At 24.0% G+C, this 27,135-nt stretch overlaps 10 protein-coding genes across 10 annotated transcripts in view; 3 read left to right on the forward strand and 7 right to left on the reverse strand.

Annotated features, from left to right (window-relative positions):
* Window positions 1–348: 348 nt before the first annotated feature.
* On the reverse strand, window positions 349–5,509 carry DDB_G0286279 (hypothetical protein; the record flags this gene model as incomplete). Its single annotated transcript, XM_632737.1, has 2 exons — window positions 349–5,099; window positions 5,245–5,509. 2 exons carry the CDS (start codon window positions 5,507–5,509, stop codon window positions 349–351), a joined length of 5,016 nt encoding a protein of 1,671 aa, XP_637829.1.
* A 655-nt stretch (window positions 5,510–6,164) lies between these two features.
* On the reverse strand, window positions 6,165–7,475 carry DDB_G0286281 (hypothetical protein; the record flags this gene model as incomplete). The annotated part of the gene is made up of 1 exon (XM_632738.1): window positions 6,165–7,475. The coding sequence occupies one exon, from the start codon at window positions 7,473–7,475 to the stop codon at window positions 6,165–6,167; it is 1,311 nt and encodes a 436-aa protein (XP_637830.1).
* Window positions 7,476–7,673: 198 nt separating this feature from the next.
* On the reverse strand, window positions 7,674–9,347 carry DDB_G0286321 (hypothetical protein; the record flags this gene model as incomplete). The annotated part of the gene is made up of 1 exon (XM_632739.1): window positions 7,674–9,347. One exon carries the CDS (start codon window positions 9,345–9,347, stop codon window positions 7,674–7,676), a length of 1,674 nt encoding a protein of 557 aa, XP_637831.1.
* An 806-nt stretch (window positions 9,348–10,153) lies between these two features.
* Window positions 10,154–11,077, forward strand: DDB_G0286283 (hypothetical protein; the record flags this gene model as incomplete). The annotated part of the gene is made up of 1 exon (XM_632740.1): window positions 10,154–11,077. The coding sequence occupies one exon, from the start codon at window positions 10,154–10,156 to the stop codon at window positions 11,075–11,077; it is 924 nt and encodes a 307-aa protein (XP_637832.1).
* Window positions 11,078–11,171: 94 nt separating this feature from the next.
* On the reverse strand, window positions 11,172–11,402 carry DDB_G0286285 (hypothetical protein; the record flags this gene model as incomplete). Its single annotated transcript, XM_632741.1, has 1 exon — window positions 11,172–11,402. The coding sequence occupies one exon, from the start codon at window positions 11,400–11,402 to the stop codon at window positions 11,172–11,174; it is 231 nt and encodes a 76-aa protein (XP_637833.1).
* Window positions 11,403–11,630: 228 nt separating this feature from the next.
* Window positions 11,631–12,923, reverse strand: DDB_G0286287 (hypothetical protein; the record flags this gene model as incomplete). Its single annotated transcript, XM_632742.1, has 1 exon — window positions 11,631–12,923. One exon carries the CDS (start codon window positions 12,921–12,923, stop codon window positions 11,631–11,633), a length of 1,293 nt encoding a protein of 430 aa, XP_637834.1.
* A 750-nt stretch (window positions 12,924–13,673) lies between these two features.
* Window positions 13,674–15,739, forward strand: DDB_G0286289 (hypothetical protein; the record flags this gene model as incomplete). The annotated part of the gene is made up of 3 exons (XM_632743.1): window positions 13,674–14,689; window positions 14,782–15,353; window positions 15,492–15,739. The coding sequence occupies 3 exons, from the start codon at window positions 13,674–13,676 to the stop codon at window positions 15,737–15,739; spliced, it is 1,836 nt and encodes a 611-aa protein (XP_637835.1).
* A 470-nt stretch (window positions 15,740–16,209) lies between these two features.
* On the forward strand, window positions 16,210–18,517 carry agps (alkyl-dihydroxyacetonephosphate synthase; the record flags this gene model as incomplete). Its single annotated transcript, XM_632744.1, has 2 exons — window positions 16,210–16,610; window positions 17,083–18,517. The coding sequence occupies 2 exons, from the start codon at window positions 16,210–16,212 to the stop codon at window positions 18,515–18,517; spliced, it is 1,836 nt and encodes a 611-aa protein (XP_637836.1).
* A 133-nt stretch (window positions 18,518–18,650) lies between these two features.
* Window positions 18,651–19,298, reverse strand: DDB_G0286291 (hypothetical protein; the record flags this gene model as incomplete). Its single annotated transcript, XM_632745.1, has 1 exon — window positions 18,651–19,298. One exon carries the CDS (start codon window positions 19,296–19,298, stop codon window positions 18,651–18,653), a length of 648 nt encoding a protein of 215 aa, XP_637837.1.
* Window positions 19,299–20,138: 840 nt separating this feature from the next.
* The window catches only part of dnajc13 (hypothetical protein), a gene marked incomplete at both ends in the record, with an annotated part of 8,299 nt that continues 1,302 nt past the window's right edge, over window positions 20,139–27,135 (reverse strand). The window contains 4 exons of the mRNA XM_632746.1: window positions 20,139–26,144; window positions 26,223–26,311; window positions 26,397–26,874; window positions 27,054–27,135. The exon at window positions 27,054–27,135 is cut by the window's right edge and continues 192 nt beyond it. Coding sequence (XP_637838.1) covers window positions 20,139–26,144; window positions 26,223–26,311; window positions 26,397–26,874; window positions 27,054–27,135 — 6,655 coding nt within the window. The remainder of the gene's footprint in view (window positions 26,145–26,222; window positions 26,312–26,396; window positions 26,875–27,053) is intronic.

Raw genomic sequence — 27,135 nt, forward strand, 5'->3', positions numbered from 1 at the left:
CTTTTTTTTTTTTTTTTTTTTTTTTTTTTAGAGGATCACATCATGTGTTTAATTATTCTTATCATTAATGATGGTAACTCTACCCCCAAAAAAAAAAAACACAATTAAAAAATAAATCAGGTTCTCATTAGTTGAATGAGATTTTTATTATTTTATTTCTCAAATTTAATTCTTCAATATATATTTTTTTTATTTTTGACGGAAATAGTATAACTAATGTACCAAATATGGTAGTATTGGATTTACAAAAATAAAAATAAAAAGATTGTTGGAAAATTTTTAATGGAAAAAAAAAGAAAAAAAAAATCTAAAAAAGGATCCTTTTATTAATTTGGATTTTGTAATTATTTATTTTTTTTCATTCATAAAATTATTGTTATTGCTACTATCGTTACTATAGCTATTGTTAATATGATTATTTTGATCATTGTTATTGTTGTTATAATTACCATTATTATTGTTGTGATTATTATGATTATTATTATTATTATTATTATTGTTATTATTGTTATTATTTTTATTATTATTATTATGATCATTATTGTTGTTATAATAGCTATTATTATTATTATTATTGTAATAGTGATTATGATTATAGTTATTGTTGCTGTTATTATTACTATAATTACTATTATTATAATTATTATTATTATTATAATTATTATTATTATTATTATTATAATTATTATTATAATTATTATAATTATTATTATAATTATTACTACTATTATAATTATTACTACTGTTATTATAATTATTGCTATTATTATCATTATTATTATTTGGATTATTATTATAATTATTACTGCCATTATTATAATTATTACTGTCATTATTATAATTATTACTGCCATTATTATAATTATTGCTATTATTATCATTATTGCTATTATTATCATTATTGTTATTATTATTGCTATTGTTATTATTATTATTATTATTATTGTTCTTCTTGGTCGTATTAAAAATATCTAAAATAAGTGATAGGGGAGAAACTAAATCATTTGTGAACTTTTGAATTGAGAAATTCTTTGAGAACTCATATAAAAACTTGGCCATATCAAAATAAAACTCGAATTTGGGATTGGACATTAATAAAATATCGCTATTATTATTATTATTATTAATATTATTATTATTATTATTATTATTATTATTATTATTATTATTATTATTATTATTATTATTATTATTATTATTATTATTATTATTATTACCATTATTACTGTTATTATTATTACTACTAATGCTATTTCTATTACTACTATTTCTATTACTGCTATTTCTATTTGTGCTATTTCTATTATTGGTATCATTATTTCCACCATTATTATTTGGATTTGGATTATTATTATTTGGATTATTATTTGGATTTGGACTATTATTATTATTATTATTATTATTATTATTATTATTATTATTATTATTATTATTATTATTATTTTGATTATTATCACTTCTACTACTACTATTTCTAAGTTTACTATCACCATAGTTATTATTTCTAGACTTTGAATTATTTGATGATATGATTGGGATTGGTTTTTTTGTAATTTCTATGAAAATTGGAGTTTTACCAGTTTTAGCAGCAGCCAAATCAGAACGTGATGATAAATATTTAAAAACTTGATTTCTTAAAATAGTTTGAGAACAATTAAATTTAAAAAAGGTTTCATTTTTATCTTGAAGGAAAGAGTTTAATGGATAACATTCTCTATCTGACATTGGTGTTGGATCTAAACAATAATTATATTCAATATAATCTTTACACTCTGATTCATCTTCATTATTATTACTATTATTATTATTTTTATTTTTATTTTTATTTTTATTACTATTACTGTATCTATTATTATTATTATTATTATTATTATTATTATTATTATTATTATTATTATTATTATTATTATTATTATTATTATTATTTTGATTGTTTTGGTTATTATTGTTATTTTGATTGTTTTGATTATTATTATTTTGATTATTTTGATTATTTTGATTATCTTGATTGTTTTGATTATTATTATTTTGATTATTTTGAATATTTTGATTATTTTGATTATTTTGAATATTTTGATTATTTTGATTATTTTGATTATTTTGATTATTTTGATTATTTTGAATATTATTTTGAATATTTAAATTTTTATAATAATTATTTATGGAATCAGAAAAGAAATGAGTTACTTGAGTAGCAGCAGATTTCCATAAAAATGTGAAAGCATCTAAATTGAAATTACCATTAATATGATCAACTTTGAAATATTTTAAGAAATTAAAGATAATTTCTTCACTATAGCTTTGATTAATAAAGATAGAGAATTCTTTTTGTTTTAAAAATGATTGGTCAATATCATCCATCATTACTAAAGAAGTCCAAATTTCATAGAGTTGAAGATGAGTAACATTTGGTTGATCAACTAAACCAGAATTTAATAAATAAGTGTAATAATCTTGAAAATCTGTTTTCTTCTTTGCAGAGATTGTTGAAAATTCAGATTGCTTTGGATAACATGCCATAATTGCCTTATAAAAGTTCATAATTTGATTAAAAGAGTATGGATTCGCTTCTAATAGTTTATCTTTATATAATCTCTCTAACAATGGTATTAAAGTACTAATGAACCTATTTGGATTCTCCATATAGTTTAATGTTATTTTTAAAGTTTTTGAAATTTCACAATTATAAGCACTATTAATACCATCCAATTCAAATGGAAGGAAAATCGATTCATTCTCGACTACAAATGATTTTAAAACTTTTTCTGTCACTAAACTTGGATGGGTTTGATGAAATGGTAATAACTTTTGTGTATATAATTCTACCAATATTTGATTATACATTCTTTTATTTAATGGTGATGACGACGATGATGATGATGACTGATTATTCTTTAAATTTAAAACAAGATTTAAATCATCTGGATATAATTTTAAAACTTGATAAATTTCTTCTTCATCAAAATATTCGATTATATCTGAAATTTTATCGAAAAATATATATGGCTGTTGTTTAAATCTTTTTATATTTGATATTTCAATTTCCTTTTTAGATGCATCACTTAATTTACATTCAATAATTAATTGTTGAATATCTTTTGGTATTTGTATTGAAAATTCACTTGATAATTCTAATAAATCTTTAATTAATCTTAAAATTTCAAATTCTTTATTTGGACTATTATTTGGATTATTTGGATTATTATTATTTAGTTCAAATGATGGTAATAATAATTTTAATTTTTCTTTTTCGATGAAATGAATTATACCATTTTTTAAAGATGATCCATCATCGTCATTATTACAAAATTTATATAAAATTTCTTCAGTTTCATTTGATTTAAATATAACGAAACAATTTGTTTTATAAAATCTATTTTGTTGATAAGAATCTGTATCATCACTTTCAATATCACTTAAACAATTGTTTCTTTCCTCTTCTTGATGTTGTTGTTGTTTTTTTTGTTCAATTTTATAAGCTCTAATTCTATTTAATGAATTAATTGGTAATATTTCTTTAAATAATTTAATATTCATTTTTAAACCACCACCACCATCACCACTACCACTACTATTATTTTCATAATGATCATTAGAAATTAATTTATCATTTGATATATCAATGAAATTATTTAAATAATGTTTTTCATAATTAATTGAACCTTGAATTTCTTGAAAATGTTTTCTTTTTTTTATACCTTGAAGTTGTTGTTGTTTTAATAATTTTCTTTGTTGTTGTTTTTCTTGTCTTTTCAATTGTTTTTTCAATTGTTTTTGTTGTAATCTTTCAAGTTTTTGTTGTTGTTCCAATTGTAATTGTTTTTGATATTGTTGATGTTGTTGCCTTGATTTTAAATTTAAATTTTTCTTTTCTTCATTATATTTCTTTATTACTTTTGTTCTCTTTTCAATTCTACGTCTTGCTCTATATCTTTTAGTTTCTTCATCTTCACTCGACGCTTCTGGTTTTATTAAATCACTATTATAAAAATTATTTAATTCACCACCATCATCATCATCACCATAATCTTCATCATCATCACTTGTACAATAATTTTGTTGTTCTTGTTTAATTTTATTTTTATTCTTATTCTTATTATTATTATTATTACCTTGATTTTCTTCACCTATATCACCATTACCAAATTGATTTTCTTCAATGTCATCGTCATCATCATCATCGTCATCAATATCAGAACTACTATCACTACTTATACTACTTAAACTACTTTCATCACCTGATGATTCTACTAATATTCCTTCTACTTTTTCTTGATAATTTAATTCTGCTAAATATATATAAAATTCCATTGAATCTTCCAATGAAATTGATTTCAATTTCTCATAAATTAATTTATCTCTACCTTTTAAATCTTTTGTTGATTTAATTGATTCCTGACTATCTAAAATATAAACTAATTTTAAATTTTTTTCATTTTCTTCTTCTTCTTCTTCCTCGTCTTCAACTTCTTCTTGTTGTTGTTGTTGTTGATTTGATAATAAATTATTTAATTCTTTTTTAATTTCAAATATATTTTCATTTTCTTTAAAAACTTTAAAAAATAATAAAACTCCATATTCATTATCATTATTTTCTTGATAATCGTCAATAACTATAACTTCATTCTCCATTTTCATCTTTTCTTCAACTTGTTCTTTCTCCTCTTCTTTTTCTTCTTTTTCTTCTTTTATTTTACAATTATCATTATTTAAACCATTGAAAACTATTTTAATTTTCTGATTTGAATCTAAAGGTAAAAGTATAAATAAATCACCAATTTCAATCTCTTTTTTAAATTTATTATTGTCTACTATATCATCATATTGTTGCTGATGTTGTTCTTGTTCTTGTTCTTGTTCTTGTTCTTGTTGTTGTTCTTGTTGTTTTTGTTGTTTTTGTTGCTGCTTTAATTTTGAAAATAAAATCTCTGCTGAAGATTTGTATAAAAATAATTTTTGAGACCTTATATCTATTAAATGTTGATATTTCTCTATCCCAAATTCTTTAGTGATGCTATTTATGGTTAAATCTTTGATTAAATTCTCCTTAAAATCAACTTTAAAATCTTTTGATATTTCGTAAATGGGAAAATTGGGTTCTAAAAATCGGAATTTTTTACGAAAAATTGAAAAAAAATGAAAAAGTTAGATAAAATTCGCCATCGATTTCAAAAAAAAAAAAAAAACCAATTGTTTTTTGATTTTTGAATTTTTTTTTTTTTTTTTTTTTTTTTTAATCCTTACCTTTGAAATGAGTAATATTTTGAATATCTGATTCTATAAATTTTAAAAGTTTTTCTTGAGTTTCGAATTCAAGATTTATTGATTTACAACTTGTTGTTAGTGTTGTAATTGATATTAATGAGGAACCTTTTTCATAATTGAGTTCACTTGTGAATGTGTGGTTTTTATTTATAAACTTTTGAAAATCTTCATCAATTTCTTTGAAATTTGAAAATTGTAATAGTTTTGTAATCTCTTTATATTCACCATCTTTTGAGTCAACCATTGTATTTGTATTTATTTTTTATTTTTTTTTATTTTGTTTTTTTTTATTTTTTTCGTTGGAATAAAGAATTTAAAATTAAATGTGTTATATGTGTTATATATGTATATATATATGTCTAATTTAAATTAAAATCATATCAACTTTTTTTTTAAGTTTAAAGTTAGTAGTTGGTAAGGTGTTGGAATAATAAAAAAAAAAAAAAAAAAAAAAAAAAAAAAAAAAAAAAAAAAAAAAAAAAAATTAAAAAAAAAATTTGAAATTGTTTGAAAAAAAAAAAAAAAAAAAAAAAAATAAAAAAAAAAAAAATATCTTCGTTTTTTACAAAAAAAAATATTTTCGTTCGTAGAGAGGTTATTTTTAGTTTTTTTTTTTTTTTTTTATTTTTTTTTTTTTTTAAATCAAAATTTTTGTGCGATTAAACAAAATTTTATTTGTTTTTTTATTTTCCAAGATTAATAGTAATAACCAAAGTAGTATTAATATCAACATATATAATTAATTAAAAAAAAAAAAAAAAAAAAAAATCAACATTTACGATCCGATACTTTAATTATAAAATTTTTTTTTTTTTTTTGGGCTTTTTCTTTAAAAAAAAAAATAAAAAAAAATAAAAAAAAATAAAAAAAAAAGTTGTGCGGATTTAAAATTTTTTTTTTTAATTTTTAGTAATATTATATAAAACTTCTTTATTAGTGATTCCATTTTGGTTAACTTGAATAATTTTAGTTTTAAATGATGAAATTTTTAAATTATCATTTGAAGTTATAATTTCATTAATTTCATTAATATCATTTTTAAAATAATTTAATGGATAAGAATTTGTATTTAATAATCTAACACTATAATGAATAATTGTATCATTATTTAAAAGAATAAATTTTAAAAGATTTAATGAATTGAAATTTACAATTTTTAAAGTTTTAATTGATTTATTATTTGAAATTAAACAAGCAATAATTGGAATTGATGAATCTGATATTAAATTTTCATTATAATTCTCTGTTGAACATTTATTATTAATTCTTAATGAATTTAAATTTTTATGATATCGAAATTGATCTTTTAATAATTCCCAATAAAATAAAAATGATTCATCCTCATTATCATTATATATTATACTATTACAATCACATTCTAATGATGGATAGAATTGCTGTTGTGGTTGTTTATTTAAATAAAAATCAAGTTTATTTAAACATAAATCAATATTTAAAAATTTTAAATTTGGTGATGATGATAAGATATAATAGAGTTCTTCGATTGTTATATCCTCATTTGTGGATTTAAATGTTTTAAGTGATTGAGTTTTATTTAAATTAAATTCATTATCATAAAATAATTGTTTATATGGGAATCTATTAAATAGACTAACGATTTCAATATGTTTTGGAATAGATTTAAATGGTTTTAAATTTTTTAAAACATTTATTATATTTGAACAATTATCAACTCTTAAAAAGAAAATTGATTTTATATTAGTGATATCAAACATTTTCAAATATTCATCATTTAAATCATTTAAATTTAAAAATTGAATTTTAATATTACTGAATTTTAATTTACTAATTATTGATAGAAATAGTGGTGAAGATAATGAATTTATAATTTTAATTTTTTTTAAATTTTCCATTGATTTCTCCTCAATTAATTTATTTAATTTTAATAATTCCAATAATTGATTATCAAGTATTCTAATTGATTCTATATTATTTTTTTTAAAAATTGACCATTCTTTTGAAATATTAAATAAACAATTAACATCACCAATGGTTTTAATATTATTTGAAACAATTAAAAACCAATCTTTTGATACAAATGAAATATTAAAAATTAATTTTTTAATAATTTCATTGGTTTTTTCAAATTCTTGAATACTACATAATAATTTTTTTTTATTTTTTTTATTTATAAAATTACAAATTAATTTAATTATTAATTTTTGTAAATAATTTGATAATATAATCATTTATTTTAAAATTTTTTTTTTTAAATAAATAATTAAAAAAAAAAAAAAAAAAAAAAAAAAAATTTTAAAATTGTCAATTTAAAAAAAAAAAGAAAAAAATTTAAATTAAAATAAAATTTTTGACCAAGACCCGCAACCAAAAAAAAAAAATAAAAAATAAAAAATTGTTTGTTTGTTAATTTATTTTATTTAAATAGTTTAAAAAATTACAATCAATGTTAATGATATCAACAATAGAAGTAAACCATTTATATTTAAAAATGATGATCCACCAATAAATTCTTTTTCATCAGAACCTTCGAAATCATTGTTACCTGTTAAAGTACCAATTGAAGAGGATGGGTTTGGTTTTTTGGTGGAACCCATTGTGGTTAAGGAAAAAGAGGTTGTAGAGGTAAAAGTTGATGAAGTTGATGATTGAGTCGCAGAAGTAGTAGTAGTAGAAGTAGTTGCAGTTGTGGTTATTTCTAAATCATAAGAAATAAATGGTATTGATGGATCAGAAATATATGAAGCAACAACACCGACTAAACCAATATTATAATCTAATGCTACTTCATTTGATTCATAATTTGATCTTGTATCTATCCATGATTCATTTAATGGTGGACCACCAATCAAAGCACCTGGTAGTTGATAAACATTATTTATTGGTTGATTAATATCTTTGGTTGTAGAATGATGAGCAGCACGATGATGTGGATTTCTTGGTGCTTTTGGTCCATATCCAGAAATGAATGATTGTTGTTTTGGATTCTCTCCAAGAACATATAACAATTGATTCTTTGCAAATGTTGAATATTTTGTTAATTCACTACCACCTGTTTTTGTATAAATTGATTGAATTAAAGCCATATTCATTGAATATCTTGCTGATGCCCATTGTCTTAACCAAGCTAAACCACCATTTGTATATTTAATACCACCATTTGGTAACCAATAGTTGAGAGAATTTTCAATTTTAGTTTTATAATCTTGTTCTTTGCTTAATTGATATAATAGTATACCAACACCTAATCCTTTATTATCCCAACTGAATTCATTTGCATAACAAACTTCATTGTTATTTAAATAGTATGATTTTGAATTTGTTAAATAATTTTGAGAGTTTGTTGCTTTGTAAAGCCAAATTGAACCCCATGCAATTTCATCATTATAACCACCTGATTGGTAAAATTCAATAGCATTTCTAATTGTATCAGTATACTTTTTCATTGGTGAATTCATAGCAAAATCATAAAGTTTCTTTGAATGTTCTAAACATAGTTGAGAGTATGCTGGATTACTAGTTTTAAATACAATTGATGCGGATGATAATGCTGCAGATGCCTCCATTGCAAGATCAGTACCTGGGTTATTGGAATCGATAGTATAGATATCACGAACATAGTCTATATTTTCTGGTGGTTGCCATACGTTATGATCAACATATGCATTACCAACTTGACCAATAAATACATTATCAGATGTATGTGATGCAATTAAGAAATCTGTACCCCATTTTAAAACTTCTTTATAAAGTGGAGACAAACCACATTTTTCAATATTTCCAGAATATTCAATATAAATCCAACTTAACATTGTCATTGAATAAGCCATTGGAAAGTTAAATTTAACACCATCACCAGCATCGAAATAACCTTTTGATAAATCACCATCACCATTTGAATCAACTGATGAACCTGCACTCTTGTCATTTAATACTGAATTACCTCTCCATGGAATATCATTATCTGATAATCTACCTGCTCTTTGAGCTTTATAAAATAATAATGATTGTTTTAATAAATAACAACCATTATCACAATTAATACAATTTAAATTTATTATTAATAATACAAATAAACCTATTAAATTAATTAATAATTTCATTTTTTTTTTTTTTTTTTTTTTTTTTTTTTTTTTTTTTTTTTTTTTTTTTTTTTTTTTTTAATCAAATATTAATGATACAAATAAATAGTGTTACAGATATATAAATAATATTACAGGTTTTTTTAAATTTAAAAATACAAATGAATGTTTATTATTTTACAAAATTGATTTAATGATTAATTAGAAATAAATTTCAATTTATTTATACTTTTTTTTTTTTAAATCAATCAATTATATTTTTTTTTTTTTTTTTTTTTTGAATTTACAACAAAATTATTTGAAATCATTTTATTTGAGTTTTATAACAATATCGATATATATCTTTGAATTATACAACTAACTACAAAATTACCGATATAATTAATCTATTTTTAAATTAAGATATTTTTCTTTTTTTTTTAAAAGGTAACCTCTGTGTCAAAAAGAAAGAAAAAAAAAAAAGATATATGTGTTGCGAGTAAAAATTACTGAACTAAAAAGTTAAAAATAGAATCAACAACTATTAATTAAATAATTGTGGCAAAACAAAAAGAGTATATTATTTGAAAGTTCTATTTTTATTTTAATTAAAAAAAAAATTAAATTAATATTATTAAATAGAGGTTAAAATTTCAACACATTTTAAATAGAATTTATTTTTTTAACTGATTTACAATTTTTTTTTTTTTATTTTTTTTTAATTTTTTTTTTTTATTTTTTTTTTTTACCCTTCCACACACTTTAACACCAATTGAACTCTAAAATTAAATTATAATATTAACATATAAACATATTAATATTTTTAAAAAAAAATTTAAAAATAAAAAATGAATGATATATTGAAACCTAAAATTATAATAAAAAAATTAAAAGATTGTGATAAAAATGAATTTACAAAATTATGGAATGAAAGTCATTCTGATCATTTTCATAATTGGCAAAAAACAAGAGAAGAAATTGAAAAAAGGAATAAATTATATAAATTATCAGAAGAAAATTCTAAAGTTGCTTTTATTGATGATAAACAAGTTGGATTTATATTAACTGCAACTGGAGAAGTTGATGGTAAATTAGTTGGATGGAACGGAGCAACTGCAGTATTAAAACAATATAGAAGATTTGGAATTGCAACACTACTTTATAATGAAATTTTAAATGATTATAAACAACAAGGTATTGAACAAGCACTATTAGATGTAATTACAATTAATGAAGGTGCAAAAAAATTATATACTAAACTTGGTTTTCAAATTAAATCACATCATATAGTTTTATATAGTACTTTAAATGAATATCAAAATAAAAATCATAAAAATTTAATTAATGTTAATAATAATAATAATAATGAAATTAATTTCAATATGGTTTTAGATGGTTTTAAACAATATCATAAATTAAATCAACCATTAAATACACAATACCAAAATTTAATTGAAATTCATGAAAATTTAATAAATATTGAAAAGAATGGAGAAATAATTGGATTTATGGTTTATTCTTTAACATTTGACAAGTGTGTAATATTATTCCACCAATTATTTTTACAAGATAAATGTAATATTAATAATGAAATTATCACGGAAATATTTAATTACTTTTATGAAAAATATTGTATTCCAACAAATACTGAAAAGAAAATTTATTTAACAATGTGGGATTTAAATTTAAATGAAACTAAATTCATGTTACAATTTAATGATAATGAATTTAAAAAAGATTTTGAATATTATTCAATGAAATTAGATATTTAAAAAAAAAAAAAATAATAAAATTTATAAATTTTTATTTTTATTATTTCATTTTTATTTTATTTGATTTTTTTTTATTTTGATTTTTTTTTTTTTTTTAAACAATTGTTTTTTTTGATTTTTCAACTTCACTGATAATTCCAGAGATTTTACCATTCATTGTTGACATTGGAATATTTGTACCGAATTTCTTATCTAATTTACCCTTTATCTCTACTAAATCAAAAGTAGCTCCTTGATCACCAAGAGTTGAATTTGGGTCAATCATTTCAGCTGGTTTATAAATTTGAGAAGAAATTAAATCTAATACTGTTGATTTGACATTCATTTTATTTTTTTCTTAATTTATTTATTTGTTTTGTTTTATAATAAAATATATTTATTTAAATTTGAAAAAAAAAAAAAAATTAAATAGGATAGAAAAATAATAAAAAAAAAGTGTTTAAAAAAAAAAAAAGAGAAATTGGTGAAAATTAAAAAGTTTTGATATAGAAATAAAATGTGGTAATTTAATTTTTATTTATTTTTTTTTTTTTTTTTTTTTTTTTTTTAAATATTAAATAAATTTTCCCCTTTTTAAATCTGGTGGTTTAATTGATATATCATTATTTTCTAAAGTTGATTTTTTAAAAATTATTAATGAGGGTATTTCATAAATTGAAATTTGACTATTTAAATCTTGATTTGTAATTAATTGATATGGTTTAAAATTTTTAAAATCAATTGAAGATAAAACTTCAGATAAATCTTTTGATATATGAATATTTGGTATATCAACTAAATTATTATTAATATCTCTAAAACAGTGAATGAAATTCTCTGATATAACAGATTCATTTGGTGTGAATTTCTTTTTTTCATCCATTGAAAATAAACCAATTGATTTTTCAATTAAATGAAAATAACCAAAACAAAATGTTAAATCATTTGATTCATCCATTGATATTTTATTTACCTTTTCAACAATTTTCAAATCATTTCCTGATAATTCTTCAACAATCGATTCGATATTATAATTACCATTTTCAAATAAGTATACGATATTCGTTAATTTACCATCACTTAGACAGAAATTAATAGAGTCTGTAATTTCTTTTAATTTCTCATTTGCATCTGACTTGATTTGAGTTAGAACTTGGGCTGATAATGACCTTTTACTAGACTTGATTAAATCGTATTCCAAGTACACTCTTATCCCAGATTGTAATGGCTCAGTGGTGTATATGCAATCGGAATAAAACGAAACCATATTAATTAACGATCCAAAGTTATTTGATAACTGGATTTTACAATGATCCTTATCATTCTTTGAATTGGTGATAATTATATCCCCTCCATATGATTTTGATGGTAAAGAAATTAACAACTTTCCAAAAATATTATTTTTATTATTTTTAACAATTGTTGTTGTGGTATTAATATCTTGGTATGGTAAATAACCATTGGGTTTAATGATTATTAATTTTTTAAATTGTAAATTAACCAATTCATCTTGATAAATTCCCATACCAATTTTAATTTTCTCGATTATTTTCTCCTCTGTTTCTTTCCATAAATTACCATCACCAATTTCAATTTTTTTACTTTCAATTTCCCAAACATTTCTATTACTATTAGTAGTAATATTATCATTTGAAATTAAACTATTAATTTGTGATTCAACACATGGAATTGATAAATAATTTATACCATTTGGTAATATATCATCAATTCTAATACTAATTGGTGCTTCAATAATACCTTGTGTATAAAAATTACTTTTTGGTAATTCTTTAATCTCTTTAACTTCTTCACTTTGTAATAAACCTTTTAATTGACAAAATTTAAAATTATTTCCAATTTTTACCATTTTTTTTTTTTTTTTTTTTTTTCTTTTAATATTTTTATTATCTTTATTATTATTATTTAAATAATTTTTAATAATAATTATTCATTTATTTATTTATTTTTAAAAAAAAAAAAAAAAAAAAAAAAAAAAAATAAAAAAAAAAAAAAAACTATTTTTACCACACTGTGGTTATTATGAGAAATAATTTATTTTTAGAATAATTTTAGAAAAAAAAAAAAATATATATAATTTATTATTTATTATATACAATTATCTATTAAAAAAAAAAAAAAAAAAAAAAAAAAAAAAAAAGGGAGGTTTTAAAAAAAAGGGAAGATTTAAAAAAAAAGGGAAAAATATTTTAAAATTTTTTTTTTTTTTTTTTTTTTTTTTTTTTTTTTTTTTTTTTTTGTCTTTAAATAAAATAAACTAAATTAATAAATAAGTATTATTCATCATGGTTATATGATTTACTTGTATTTTCAAAAATAATATTATTTAATATTTTATTTAATAAAAAAAAAAAACATTGTCAATAGAAAAAAAAAATGAGAAAAAAAAAAAATGAGAAAAAAAAATTTTCTCATTTTATGATTTTAATTTTTTTAACTTTTTTTTTTCTTTAATTTTTTTTTATTTTTTTTTTTATTTTTTTTTTTTGGTTAACACTTTGCAAAAAATTAGCAATCATAAGAAAAATAAAAAGAATAAAAAAAAAATAAAAAAAAAAAATAAAATAAAAAAAAATAAAATAAATAGTATTCATATAAAATGGAGTTTTCATCCAAATCATTAAATGTGAATAATAATAAAAATAATAATAATAATAATAATATTCATCAACTTGAATATGGTGAGCTTCCATTCTCCAGAAATCCTAATACTACCACAACCACTACCACTACTTCTTCAATGAATTATAATAATAATAATAATAATTATAATAATAATAATAATAACTATGATAATTATTATAATCACCACAATACTAATAATAATGGTATTAACTTTCATAGTAGAAATTTACAACCATCAATTCAACAAATTATTCAGCAACAAGTTCAACAACAAGTTCAACAACAAGTTCAACAAGCATTACAACAAACTTCATTACAACACCAATACCAACAACAACAACAACAACATCATCATCAACAACAACAACAACAACAACAACAACAACAACAACAACAACAACAACAACAACAACATCAACATCAATCTCAAAATTCAATTGAACAAATTAAATATGATTGGTTAAAAACTGTTGCATCTATATTACCCTCAATAGAATTATCCGTTGCAATCAAAGCAACCAATGATTTTGATAACATTGATGATTTAGTTCAATACTTAATGAATTACACTGCAACAAAAGATGATAATGAAATCTCAATCAATAATAATAATATCAATAATAATAACTATAATAATATCAATAGTAATAGTAATAGTAATAGTAATAGTTATAGTAATAGTTATAGTAATAGCAATGGCAATGGCAATGGCAATACAAACACAAACACAAATATAAATATAGATAATACTAATAAGGTAAATGATGAACCAATTAAAACTACTACCACTACCTCAACAACTACTACTACTACTACTACAAAACCACCAACTGCAAATATAAAGGGTCAATTAGATGATGAACAAAGAGAAATCGTAAGATTATTAGATGAAGAAATGAAATTAGAAAAAGAAAGATTAATGTTAAAAGAACAACAAGAAAAAGAATCAATGGCTTTTATTTTATCAGAATTTAAAGATGATATTGATGTGTAATATCATATATATATATATATAAATAATTATAAATCATATTTCCTAATATTAATTTTTTTTTTTTTTTTTTTATTTTTTATTTAAATAGTGATAAAAATAATGAAAATAATAATAAAAATGATTCAGAATATATTAAAAGATTATTAGAGCAAGAACAAAATGAATTAGAAAGAAAAAGAAGAGATGAAGAATTTAAGGAGAAGGTAATGTTAAATAGATACTTGGAAGAAGAGAAAATTAAAAAGGATTTAGAATTGGAGAATAAGAGATACGCTTGTGAGATTTGTTTTAGTGATGATCTTAAAATTGACCAAATGTATACATTAGATGATTGTCATCATCGTTTCTGTAAAGAATGTCTTTCTCAACATTTCAAGAGTAAAATATTTGATGGTGATTGTAAATCAATTCAATGTCCAGATACAAAATGTCGTAGATTGGTTAATTATCAAGAGATTAAACATAATGTCGACAAGATAACAATGGCAAAATATGAAGATTTCTTATTAAAAACCACTTTGGAAGAAGATCCAAATTCTAGATTTTGTCCACGTCCAAATTGTAATAACGCTATGATTGGTGACTCTGATACTGTAACTATGATCATTTGTACAAATGAATCTTGTAGATATACTTTTTGCTTTAATTGTAAATCAGAATGTAAGTTTTATTTTTTTAAAAAAAAAAAAAAAAAAAGATTTAAAGTATTAAATCGATAATAATAATAATAATAATAATAATAATAATAATAATATTAATATTAACTATGATAATAATTTTTTATTTTAAATTTAATAGGGCATAAAGATATGACTTGTAAACAATGGAGCGAATTCAAAGTTTTAAAAGAGACATCAAACCAAAGATTCGAAGAATGGGCAAGAGAAAACACTAAACCTTGTCCAAAATGTAAATCAAAGATTGAAAAAGATGGTGGTTGTAATCATATGACCTGTAAATTATGCAAACATCAATTTTGTTGGTTATGTTTGGATGTATATACTAAAACTCATTTTAGTGGTGGAAAATGTAAACAAAACTCTTAAACAAAAAAAAAAATAAAAAAAAAAAAATAAAAAAAAAAAAATAAAATAAAAAAAAAAAATAAAAAAATAATAATAAAATAATAATAAAAAAGATAAAATAGTTATGAATAATATTTTAGTGAACTGTAATTTTAATTTGATTAAAAAAAAAAAAATAATAATAATAAAAAATAATAATAAAATAAAAATTTAATAAAGATAAAATAGTTATCAAAAATATTTCGAAATTTCAATTTGATTGCGACTATTTTTAAATGACGCCATTATTAATATCTTTGGTTTGGGAATTTTAATTATTTTTATTTTTTTTTATTTTTATTTTTATTTTTTTTTTTTATTCATTTTTTTTTTTTTTTTTTTTTCAAAGAGTCAAAAAATCTTTTTTTTTTTTTTTTTTTTTTTTTTTTTTTTTCTTTAATTTTCGTTTTTGTAATTACAAATTAAAAGGAAATCATCAACAACAACAAATAATGAGTGGTGAAAAGAAGGAATATCCAAAAGAACATATTGATTTATATCAACAAATTAAATGGAATGGTTGGGGTGATACAAGAAAATTCCTTCACCAATTGAAACCATCTGGTACTATTGCAATGACAACACCAGAGGTATCAAGTGTACCATTACCATCACTTAGAGGATTTATAAAGAAAGAATTAACTTTACCAGGTGAAGAAGATAAACCATTCGTTTTAGATGAAACACCAGCATTACAAATTGAAAATATTCATGTAGACCCACCAAAACAATATCCTGAATTTGTTAGAGAATTAAAAGCATTCTTTTTACCTGATCAATTAAAAGATGATAAATTAGCACGTATTACTCATACTTTTGGTAAATCATTAAGAGATTTAATTAGAGTTAGAATGTAATTATTTAGTTTATAATACATATTATCATATATATATATATATATATATATACATACATATATACATACATACATACATACATACATAAATACATACATACATACATACATACATACATACATACATACATACATACATACATACATACATACATACATACATACATACATACATACATACATACATACATACATACATACATAAATACATACATACATAAATACAGACACACATCATCACACGTCATCGTACATCATCATCATCATCATCATCATCATCATCATCATCATCATCATCATCATCATCACCATCACACGTCATCATACATCATCACTACATAATCATAATCATGGTCAATATTTTTATCATGATAAAAAATATATATTTTATTATAATTAATTATAATAATTATTAATATAATTTAATAATTAAAAAAAAAAAAAAAAAAAAAAAAAAAAAAAAAAAAAGTGGACAAGTTAAGAATGCACCAGATTTAATTGTTTTACCACATTCACATGAAGAAGTTGAAAGATTAGTACAACTTGCACATAAATATAATGTAGTAATTATTCCAATGGGTGGTGGTTCAAATATTGTTGGTGCAATTGAACCAGTATCAAATGAAAGATTCACAGTATCAATTGATATGAGAAGAATGAATAAAGTTTTATGGGTTGATCGTAGAGAGATGACAGCATGTATTCAAGTTGGTATTATGGGACCAGAATTAGAAAAACAATTACATAAACAAGGTGTTAGTTTAGGTCATGATCCAGATTCATTTGAATTCTCAACATTGGGTGGTTGGTTAGCAACTTGTTCATCAGGTCATCAATCTGATAAATATGGTGATATCGAAGATATGGCCGTTAGTTTCAGAACTGTAACACCAACTGGTACATTGGAACTTAGAAATGGTGCTCGTTCAGGTGCTGGTATCAACTATAAACATATCATTCTCGGTTCCGAAGGTACTCTTGGTATCATAACTGAAGCCGTTATGAAAGTACATGCTGTACCACAAGCTGTTGAATACTATGGTTTCCTTTTCCCAACTTTTGCTCATGCTGTATCTGCCCTCCAACAAATTCGTTCCTCAGAGGTTATTCCAACAATGATTCGTGTTTACGATCCAGAGGAAACTCAATTAAGTTTTGCTTGGAAACCAAGTAAAGGTGCTGTAAGTGAATTCACAAGTGCAATGGTTAAAAAGTATCTTCATTACATTCGTTCCTTTGATTTCAAGAATGTTTGTCTCTCTATCATTGGTTTCGAAGGTCCAAAGAAGGTTGTAGATTTCCATAGAACTTCAGTTTTCGATATCCTCTCCAAGAATGCTGCCTTTGGTTTAGGTTCTGCTCCTGGTAAAACTTGGGCCGAAAAAAGATATGATCTTCCATATATTCGTGACTTTTTACTCGATCATAATATGTGGGTTGATGTCGCTGAAACTACTGTCTCCTATGCTAACCTTCAAACACTTTGGAAGGATGCTAAACAAACCTTTGTCAAACACTTTAAAGATCAAGGTATTCCAGCTTGGATTTGTGCTCACATCTCTCATACTTACACTAATGGTGTTTGTCTTTACTTCATTTTCGCCTCCAAACAAAATGAAAACAAAGATATGGCTCAATACATTGAAGCAAAGAAACTCATGACTGATATCATCTTCAAATATGGTGGTTCTCTCTCTCATCATCATGGTGTTGGTTATGAACATGTACCATGGATGACTCGTTATGCTACAAGAGGTTGGATCAACGTTTATCGTTCTCTCAAAGAAACTATCGATCCAAAAGATATTTGTAATCCAAGAAAATTAATTCCAACAATTAAAGAAGAAAATAATAAAGAACCATTCTTATTTGATGTTGTTAATGTTAAATATCCAAAACTCTAAAAAAATAAAATAAAATAAAAATTTTAAAAAAAAAAAAAAAAATTAATAAAATAAAATTATTATCAAAATATTTTGATTTAAAACATAATATAAATTTTATTTTTTGTTTTTTTATATATTTATTTATTTATTTTTAATATTGACCATTATCGCAAATTGAAAACACTGGTGATTTTTTACTACATTCTGGTAATGTTATAAATTTATAACCAGTTTGGTTCGAAGAATTACATGTATTTGTTGAATTATATATATTTTCATATGCCAAAGTGGAATTACATTGAAGCATATTTGAACCTGCATTACTAAATAAACATGTATTTAATAAAATATATTCCATTTGCCAAACATCTTCTTTCCAATTATCATTTTCGCAGGTTGAATGAGTATACCAAACTTGATAGGTATTACTTGGTATTTCAATTGATTCAGTACAAATATATTTCTCTGAATTTGTACAATTATTTTGTTCAACTCTAATTCTTTCTTTAATATCACCTGTACAACCTTGTTTTGAATAAATTATATTTTCAATAGAACCATCCTCTAAACAGACCACTCTTGAAATTCCTTCAAATCCACAAATACCTGTTTTTAAATATGCCGCTGATAATAAATCTCCTTCACATGTATTTGAATTTGTATACATTTCAGTTTTTAACCAATTATATGTTGTTGATGATGCATCTGATGAAGTATATGAAGAATCATTTCTTAATTCTATTGATAATATACATACAATTGATACTAATAATATAACAAAACTAATTATTAATCTCATTTTATTAAATTATTCGTTTTAGTTTTTTTTTTTTTTTTTTTTTTTAAAAAAAAAAAGATTTTTTTTTATTTTTATTTTATTTTTATTTTGAAATTATTCTGAAAAACCAAAAGACAGGATTTTTATTTTTTTTTATTTTTATAAAATTAAAAAAAATTTTATTTAGCGTGGGATATGACAGGTAATATGTAAAAATGAAAAAAAAAAATTGAAATTTAATCAATAAATATTAAAATTTTAAGGTGTCCCCAAGAAAATGGTGCACTACCTGCAGTTAATTTGTTATTTTTTTTTTTGCTGCAACTTTTTTGATGGGGGTCATTTTGCCTTCAAAAATATTATTTTACTTTTGTGCCAACAGTTTTTTTTTTTTTTTGGTATAGATGAGCGATTTAAGTTGAATCAATTTTATTTTATAAAACCAACAGCATTTAACAAAGATTAAACTTTTTTAATGAAAAATGGAATAGAAAATGAGTTTTAATTAAAAGGTTTTTTTTAAAAGTTTTAAGGATTATATCTTTATAATCTTTTCTTAATTAAATTATACTCTTGGATTTATTTCAAATTCTTGATCAATTTGGAATTTAATTTATTTTTACTGTTTAATAATGTCAATAAATATTGTTGTTATATAAAGTACCCGATACTCACATTATTTTTCTGTATTATACCTAAAAGTAGATATTGCAATTTTCTTGGGAAAACACAAATGAATATGAAATCTATAAAAATTATAATTTTAAAATTTTTTTATATTTATTTATTTGTTTTTTTTTTATTTATTTATTTATAAATTTCGTTCGTTTTTTTATTTTATTTTATAATATTTTTTTATTTTTAAAGTAATGGAGGTGGTTCATCATTTTTACCAAGGGAGGTAGAATTGAAAGAAGTTGAAGTTAAGAGACCAACAGAAGTAGCAGAAGTTCCACCAGTTAATAGACCAGCAGTATTTGCAGCAGGGCCAGTAATGAAAAGATCATGACTTTGGGAAGAATAAGAGGCCCAAATTTCTGATTTATCTAAAATTTCAGTGATAATTTGACCATGTAATGGATCCATTTCTAATTTCTTAAGGTAATTTACAATTAAAGCTTGAGTGGTTGGAGATACACCTTTACCTCTTTCCAAGAGTTTCAAAGATTGATTAATAAAGTCACTACGAGCGGCTTGTTCTGAAAGACAAGTTTTTTCACAACGATTGAGTGCCAAAATTTTACCAATACATTCAGCGGTCAATGGTAAGTTATCATTTGGTAAAGAGACGGCTCTAGCGAGATGACTCCAAACATTACCAACTTTAGCTAAATGATCAACACATACTTGACTCTCTGACATTGAATGAAGAATATTGATCATCAATGAACGAATTTGTGATACACTATGACCCAATAATGGAAGAATCTTTTCAATGTAACCAGTGGAAGGTAATTGATCAGAGAGAACATTATGATGTTGGAATAATGAAATGATAGCCAATGACAATGGTTGAATCTTTGGATCCAAAGTAGAGTTAACTTCAGAGGTACTTGCGAGTTTTAAGAGTAAATCGAAAACATCTAAAAGGAATTTACGTGGATTACGTAATGACCAACCTGGTTGTTTAAGGAATAATGAAATGTAAACACCACCAATGACCAATTCATCCTCGCCACCGAGACTATATGAAACTTGGTAGTCTTCTGATGGTAATTTCCAATGAAGATTGTAGGTTCTTGCTTGTACCAATTGAGCTTGATATTCTTTTTGCATCTTTGTAAGTGTTTCTTTTAAGTGGGCACGTGTATTATTATTCCAAATTAACTCTGGATTTTCATGTTGAGCATCGAATACCATAACGGTTTGTTGCGGATCCTCTGTCATTGTTGAATTGAAAACTGGTGGAATGAATTTACCAATTAATAGAATAACCCTTGGACCATGTACTTTATCAATGATCATTCTACCTAAAACACCAACAGCTTTAATACGATTTTCCATTGTAATTTGATTGTTTGAGAAAACATCCAATAAGTAAACTAAACCACAATGATTAATGGTATCTATAACGTGTTGAGAAATTGCAACCAATGAATGTTCTACCTTTAATGCTAATTCCAAAGTAGCAGGATTTGGTCTTGCTAAAAGTTGTAACAAGTATGGAAGTAAACTACCCTCTGGTTCAGTGGCCAATTGTGAGATATGATTAATACATTCAATATTGGAAGTTACCAATAACAATGACTCTAAAGCAAGCTTTTGAATCTTTTGATTGTCTTGATGAGCCAAGAAACTGAATAACAATCTCATACGATTTGAACCGGCCATATTATAAAGATTTGGATTGACTTTTCCAAATTGTACAACATTTCTTAAAGACTCTAAAGCTTGAGTAATCTTCCAAATGTAAAGATCCCAAAGTTTCTTATCTGGATTTCTGACTGGACATTCGTTGGTGGTTCTTTCCTTTGCCAAGAATTCTACCAAATGAGCAAACAACTCTTGAATTGGTGTGGTAGCATTGGTTGGAGCTGATGGATTGGCATTGTAAACACGTAAATAATAACCACCAACTTTGAGTTCGTTGGATAATGATTTATAAGTGAAAGTATCAGTTGAGAATGGATGAATTGTGGTTGGATTACAATAGGCATCATCTAATCTCTTATTAAGGTATTCCATAAGATCTTCTCTGGTGGAATTATTCCAAATGAATGCTGCAGTTTCATGTTTAGTATTCATTTCTGTTAAAAGTTTATGATAATGTTTACTTGGAATGGTACCAATTGGCATCTTTAATCTCAATACAATATGTGGTGTAAGGAAAACTGTAACCATATCTCTAACCATCTTATTAAATTCAGTTTCTGGTTTTTCCATGTATTCTTTTAATTCTTTTTGATATTTTTGTTGAGCTGCTGCTTCTTTTTGAGCTTGTGCTGCAGCTTCCTTTTGAGCTTGTGCTGTAGTTGAAGATTGAGAGTTTTGAGTTGGTGATGAATTAATTTGTGATGTATTAATCTTTTGTTGTGTTGAAAGTTGATTACCTGGTTGTTGTGGTGGTGATGATGATGATGATGATGATGATGATTGTTGTGGTTGTTGTTGTTGTTGTTGTGATGGTTGTGATTGTTGAGTTGGTGATGAATTTGAAGTTGTTGAATTTGTAACACCTCCACTACCACCTAATGGGTCAATAGTTGGAGTTGAAGTTGAAGTAGTTGGTGCAGATTGTGATTGTTGTGGTTGAGTAGTTGGACTACCACCAGTGATTTGTAATTGACCATTTAATTCAGGAATTGGAACAGCAATTGGACCTTTTGGAACTTGAACAACAGGGGCAGCTGGTTTTTTAACTGGTTCAGTTGGTTTATCTGATGGTTCAACGTAACCTTCCATATCTTCTTCAGATTTAATACCAGAGAAACGTCTAATAGATTTCAAAGATAATTTAGCATGAATATTTGCAATCATGATTCTATTGGAATCAGTGTTTACAGTGATACCACTATTGAAGAGGGTATGATCATAACCATATAATAATCTAAGAAGATGCCATGTAACACCAGCATTAATAATGGATTGTTGTAATTCATCATCTTCACGGGCGAATTGATAAACAGCCTCCAATGCATAGGTGACAATATGTGGATGACTATAGGAGAGATAAAGACATTTACAAATATTTTCACAGATTTTCAATGAAAGATTATTGGCTTCCAATTGTTTACGTGAGCCTGGGAATTTAGCCATAACAGCAAAGGTTCTTAAAGCAGATCCAATAACTTCACCTGGAATATCGGCACCACCATCTTGATGATCATTGATATTGAATTTAGATGATCTAATAGTGATTAAAGCATTACCAGTAGTTGGTGATGGTGTAGCGGTTGCTTTTGGAGCAGATTGTTGTTCAGTGGTTGAATTAAAATCTGGTGGATTAGTTGAGGAAGTTGAGGTTGAACCATCTTTATTTGGTTCAGGTAAATCACCTTTATGTTGTTTACCAGCGAATGATGGTGAGATTGGAGTAGTTTGAATGATAAGTGTTGGAATATCAATTGGTTGGAAGGTAATGGTAACAGCTTTATCAAAGCATTTAGCAATGATTGGTACACCATTGTTTCTAGTGATTTCTTCGGAATTCAATGGTGAAGCTTCAACGGTTAAATATAATAAAGCCATAGCAGGTGAAATCAATGGAGTCTTATTTGTATTATCAAATGCTTTATCATTAACCAAGAGTTCATTAATTAATTTCCAAAGTTGTGGATAAGCTGGATATTTGAATGGTCTGAATAAATCCATGAAACGAGTGTATAGAATGACTTGAGTTAATAATAACAAAGAGATCTTCTTATCAGAACCTCTTTCATTATCGATATTGTTAACAGTGGAAAGGAGTTCATAAGCTTCTTGAATCTTTTCAAACATTTCTCTACCATCTGGATTTCTATCTGGATGATATTTAACAGCCAATTTATAGTAAGCCTTACGAATATCATCATCTTTATAGTTGTGAGCTTTACCATTGGCACCTTTATTTGGTTTCAAATTCAAGACTTCCAAAGCCTCATCGACAGACATTGATTGTGGTGCTTTTACAGCTTCCTCAGACCAAACCAATAAAACTGATTTAAAGAGTTCTAATGGTTGTTTTATTGGCCAATTTGGGAACTTACGAGTGTTACAAAGACGTGATAAATAGAAAGAGTGACAGAATAATTCACCTTCCAACTCTTCGAATACAATCTTTGGAATTGGAACATATTCATAGATGGTTGTAGTATTTGAATGAAGACGTTGTGGTAATGAAGCCAAATGAAGTTCTATCTTTTCTCTCATAACTTTTCTCATTGAACTATTCCAAATGGTTTCTGGATCATCATTATCTGAAAGGAATTTAGATGAGAAATTCTCTGGTGTATAGTTCTCCAAATAACAAATCAAAGCCTCTGGTAATAATGGTAACAAAATTGAACGACGACTCAACGATTCATCACTAGTGATTAAATGTTGTTTGTTATGAATGATTTGTAATAATTGAACGATTGGAAGTACATTTGAATTTGGATATAACATCATAAAGAAGAAAGCACCAGTTAAATAGAATTTACTTGTGACAATGCTATTATCTACCAATAATGATGCCAATAGGGTTGCAGTTTTCTCTACTAAAATATCTTGACCCGATAATAATACTTGAACAATTCTTGGAAGATTTAATGGTTCACAAATGATTCTCTTTACTCTTGGTAATGGACGAATTACAGCATGAGTAACTGGATGACGTGTTGGTCTAAAGCTACAGAGAGCATTTAAGATATCCAAAATTACACTACCTAATTCTGCTTTTGGTAAGACTCCACCAACATTACCATGGGTAAGACCATTCATAATGGTCCAACGAAGTTCTGGAATTTGATAAAGTGGTTTCCATTTCTCAGTACCTTGAGCCCAACATTTGGTATTTCTATTGATTTTCTTTGAATTCAACAAGTCAAAGAGATCGGTTCTAGAGACAGGACCAGCTTTTTGTTGTTGAATGACACCACTACCTTCTTGTTGAACATCGACAGCATAATACCATTCTGGTAATAGTTTACCTTCTTCACCATAGGTGTAATGAGTATGAATCAATGTAATTAAATCCAATAATCTATAGATACCACGATTATCAATGAAAATCTTGGCATTTGATTTAACTTGAAGTAAACTACGAATAAACAATAACAAACGATCTCTAAGGATAACATCGAATGTATTCTCTAGTAATTCGATTAAATGTGAAAGATTTGAGAATGGATGAGTCATTGATGGATGAGTATGATAATGAGTGAATACCAATGTCATTGCACGTAAACAAAGAGCTTTTTGATCGGCTGATTCATTTAAGAGGAAGTTTTGCCATAACTCGTTAAAGAATAAACCTGGATTAATGAGTTTAATACCTTTGCTAGTGCCATCAACCAATAAAGAGATATAATAACCACCGACAGAGATCTCCTTCTTTAATGATGGATAAGGAACCTCGAAATCTTCATCATTCCATGCGATTGGTTCTCTACCAGCGGCTTCCAACTCTTGTTGGAAGAGACGAATTTCATTATCCATTGATTCTCTCAACTCTTCACGAGTTGTATGATTCCAAATTAGATTTGCATCACGATGATCTTGATTGAATTGATGGAAAAACATTGCCCAATTGTAAGGTCTCATTGGTTTAGTTTCCTTTCTAACACGAGTGGTTGCCTTTGCCATGAGTTCTCTGGTTTTAATGATCTTTTTCATTCTCCAATTGGCAAACACACCCAATTTAATATGTTTTGGACCGGTTGTACCTTGTTTACTTTCTAACAATTGTTCTTTTGGTGCCTCCTCTTGTGAATCCAAGAATTGAACTAAACCTCTTGGGAAAATTCTATCCAAAAGTTGACGACAAACTTTATTCTCTGCAGTCCAAAGTGAAATCAATTGTTTACTCATTTCTCTCTTTGATTGATTTCTAAGATTGGTTGGATTATTTTGATTGGAATTAATCTTTAAAAAGAGTGAATCATGTAAATGACGTAATAATGCTCCTTCAACCACTGAAATGATTTGCATTTGTTTGGCTAATTCTTCTTCACCTTCATTAATAACAACTGACATTAACATACCTGCATTCTTTGAAATGGCTGGACATTGATGTACAAACAATTTAAATAAATCTTTACCTAATTTACCAACTCTTGTTAATAAATCATTAAAAATGGTTGAATCTGTTGTTTCACTATATGGATCACATAATAATAATGTTAATAATTCAATTGCTGAACTTAAAACTAATGATCCTGTACCTGCTGATGAATGTTTTTGAATAATCTAGAAGGAAAAAAAATAAATAAAAAAAATTGGTTAATAATAATTTTTAATTTTTTTTTTTTAATTATTTTTACATACTTCAAATATAGTTTTATTCAAATCAATACTAAGGAATAATTCTCTCTTATTTGCTTGGCATTGACCTGGTTCGTAATCACCTTCAAATGCTATATAAAAATAAAAAAAATAATTATTAATAAAAATAATAAAATAAAATTTAAAAAAAAAAAAAAAAAAAAAAAAGAAATTTACCTGGTTGAATTAAAGCAATTAATAAATCTAAAGCATAATAAGCAATAGTATCATCAATACATTGAATTGATTTTCTTAATAAATTAATTAATGGTACTTTGCAATGTGGGAAATGAGTAAATAATTCGAAACCAACTCTAGTTGCAACGACTCTTCTTAACATTTGTAAAACTACTGAAATTAATTCTAAATCATTTTTATCATCTTGAGTTGGTAATTGTGGTGAACCTGGTGTTGATAAAGCTGATGATGATGATGATGATGATGAACCTAAACCTGAAATCTTTAATCCACTCAAAATCTTTTGAATTGCATTCAATACAACTTTACCATTCTTTTCTGAAAATGTATTACTTAAACCTGAATATGGAATGTTTGAAATGAATCCATCTAAACTTAAAGTAATTTGTGATACTGATAAATTTTCAAAATCAAATGTTTTATTTTCAAATAATCTAATATATGATTCTTGTACATCCTATAAATAATAATAATAATAAAAAAATAAAAAAAATTATCAATATAAATTAACTTTTTTTTTTTTTTTTTTATAAAACTATATTTTTTTTTTTTTTTTTTTATAAAACTATATTTTTTTTTTTTTTTTTTTTTTTTTTTTTTTTTTTTTTTTTTTTTTTTTTTTTTTTTTTTACTTACTTCATTTGGAATTACGTGATGTGGAGTAATTTTCATACCTCTGACAATTTGAGAAGTAAAAACAGTTGCATTTGTATTACCA

The sequence above is a fragment of the Dictyostelium discoideum genome (genome assembly GCF_000004695.1).
Source record: "Dictyostelium discoideum AX4 chromosome 4 chromosome, whole genome shotgun sequence".
NCBI lineage: Eukaryota > Evosea > Eumycetozoa > Dictyosteliales > Dictyosteliaceae > Dictyostelium > Dictyostelium discoideum.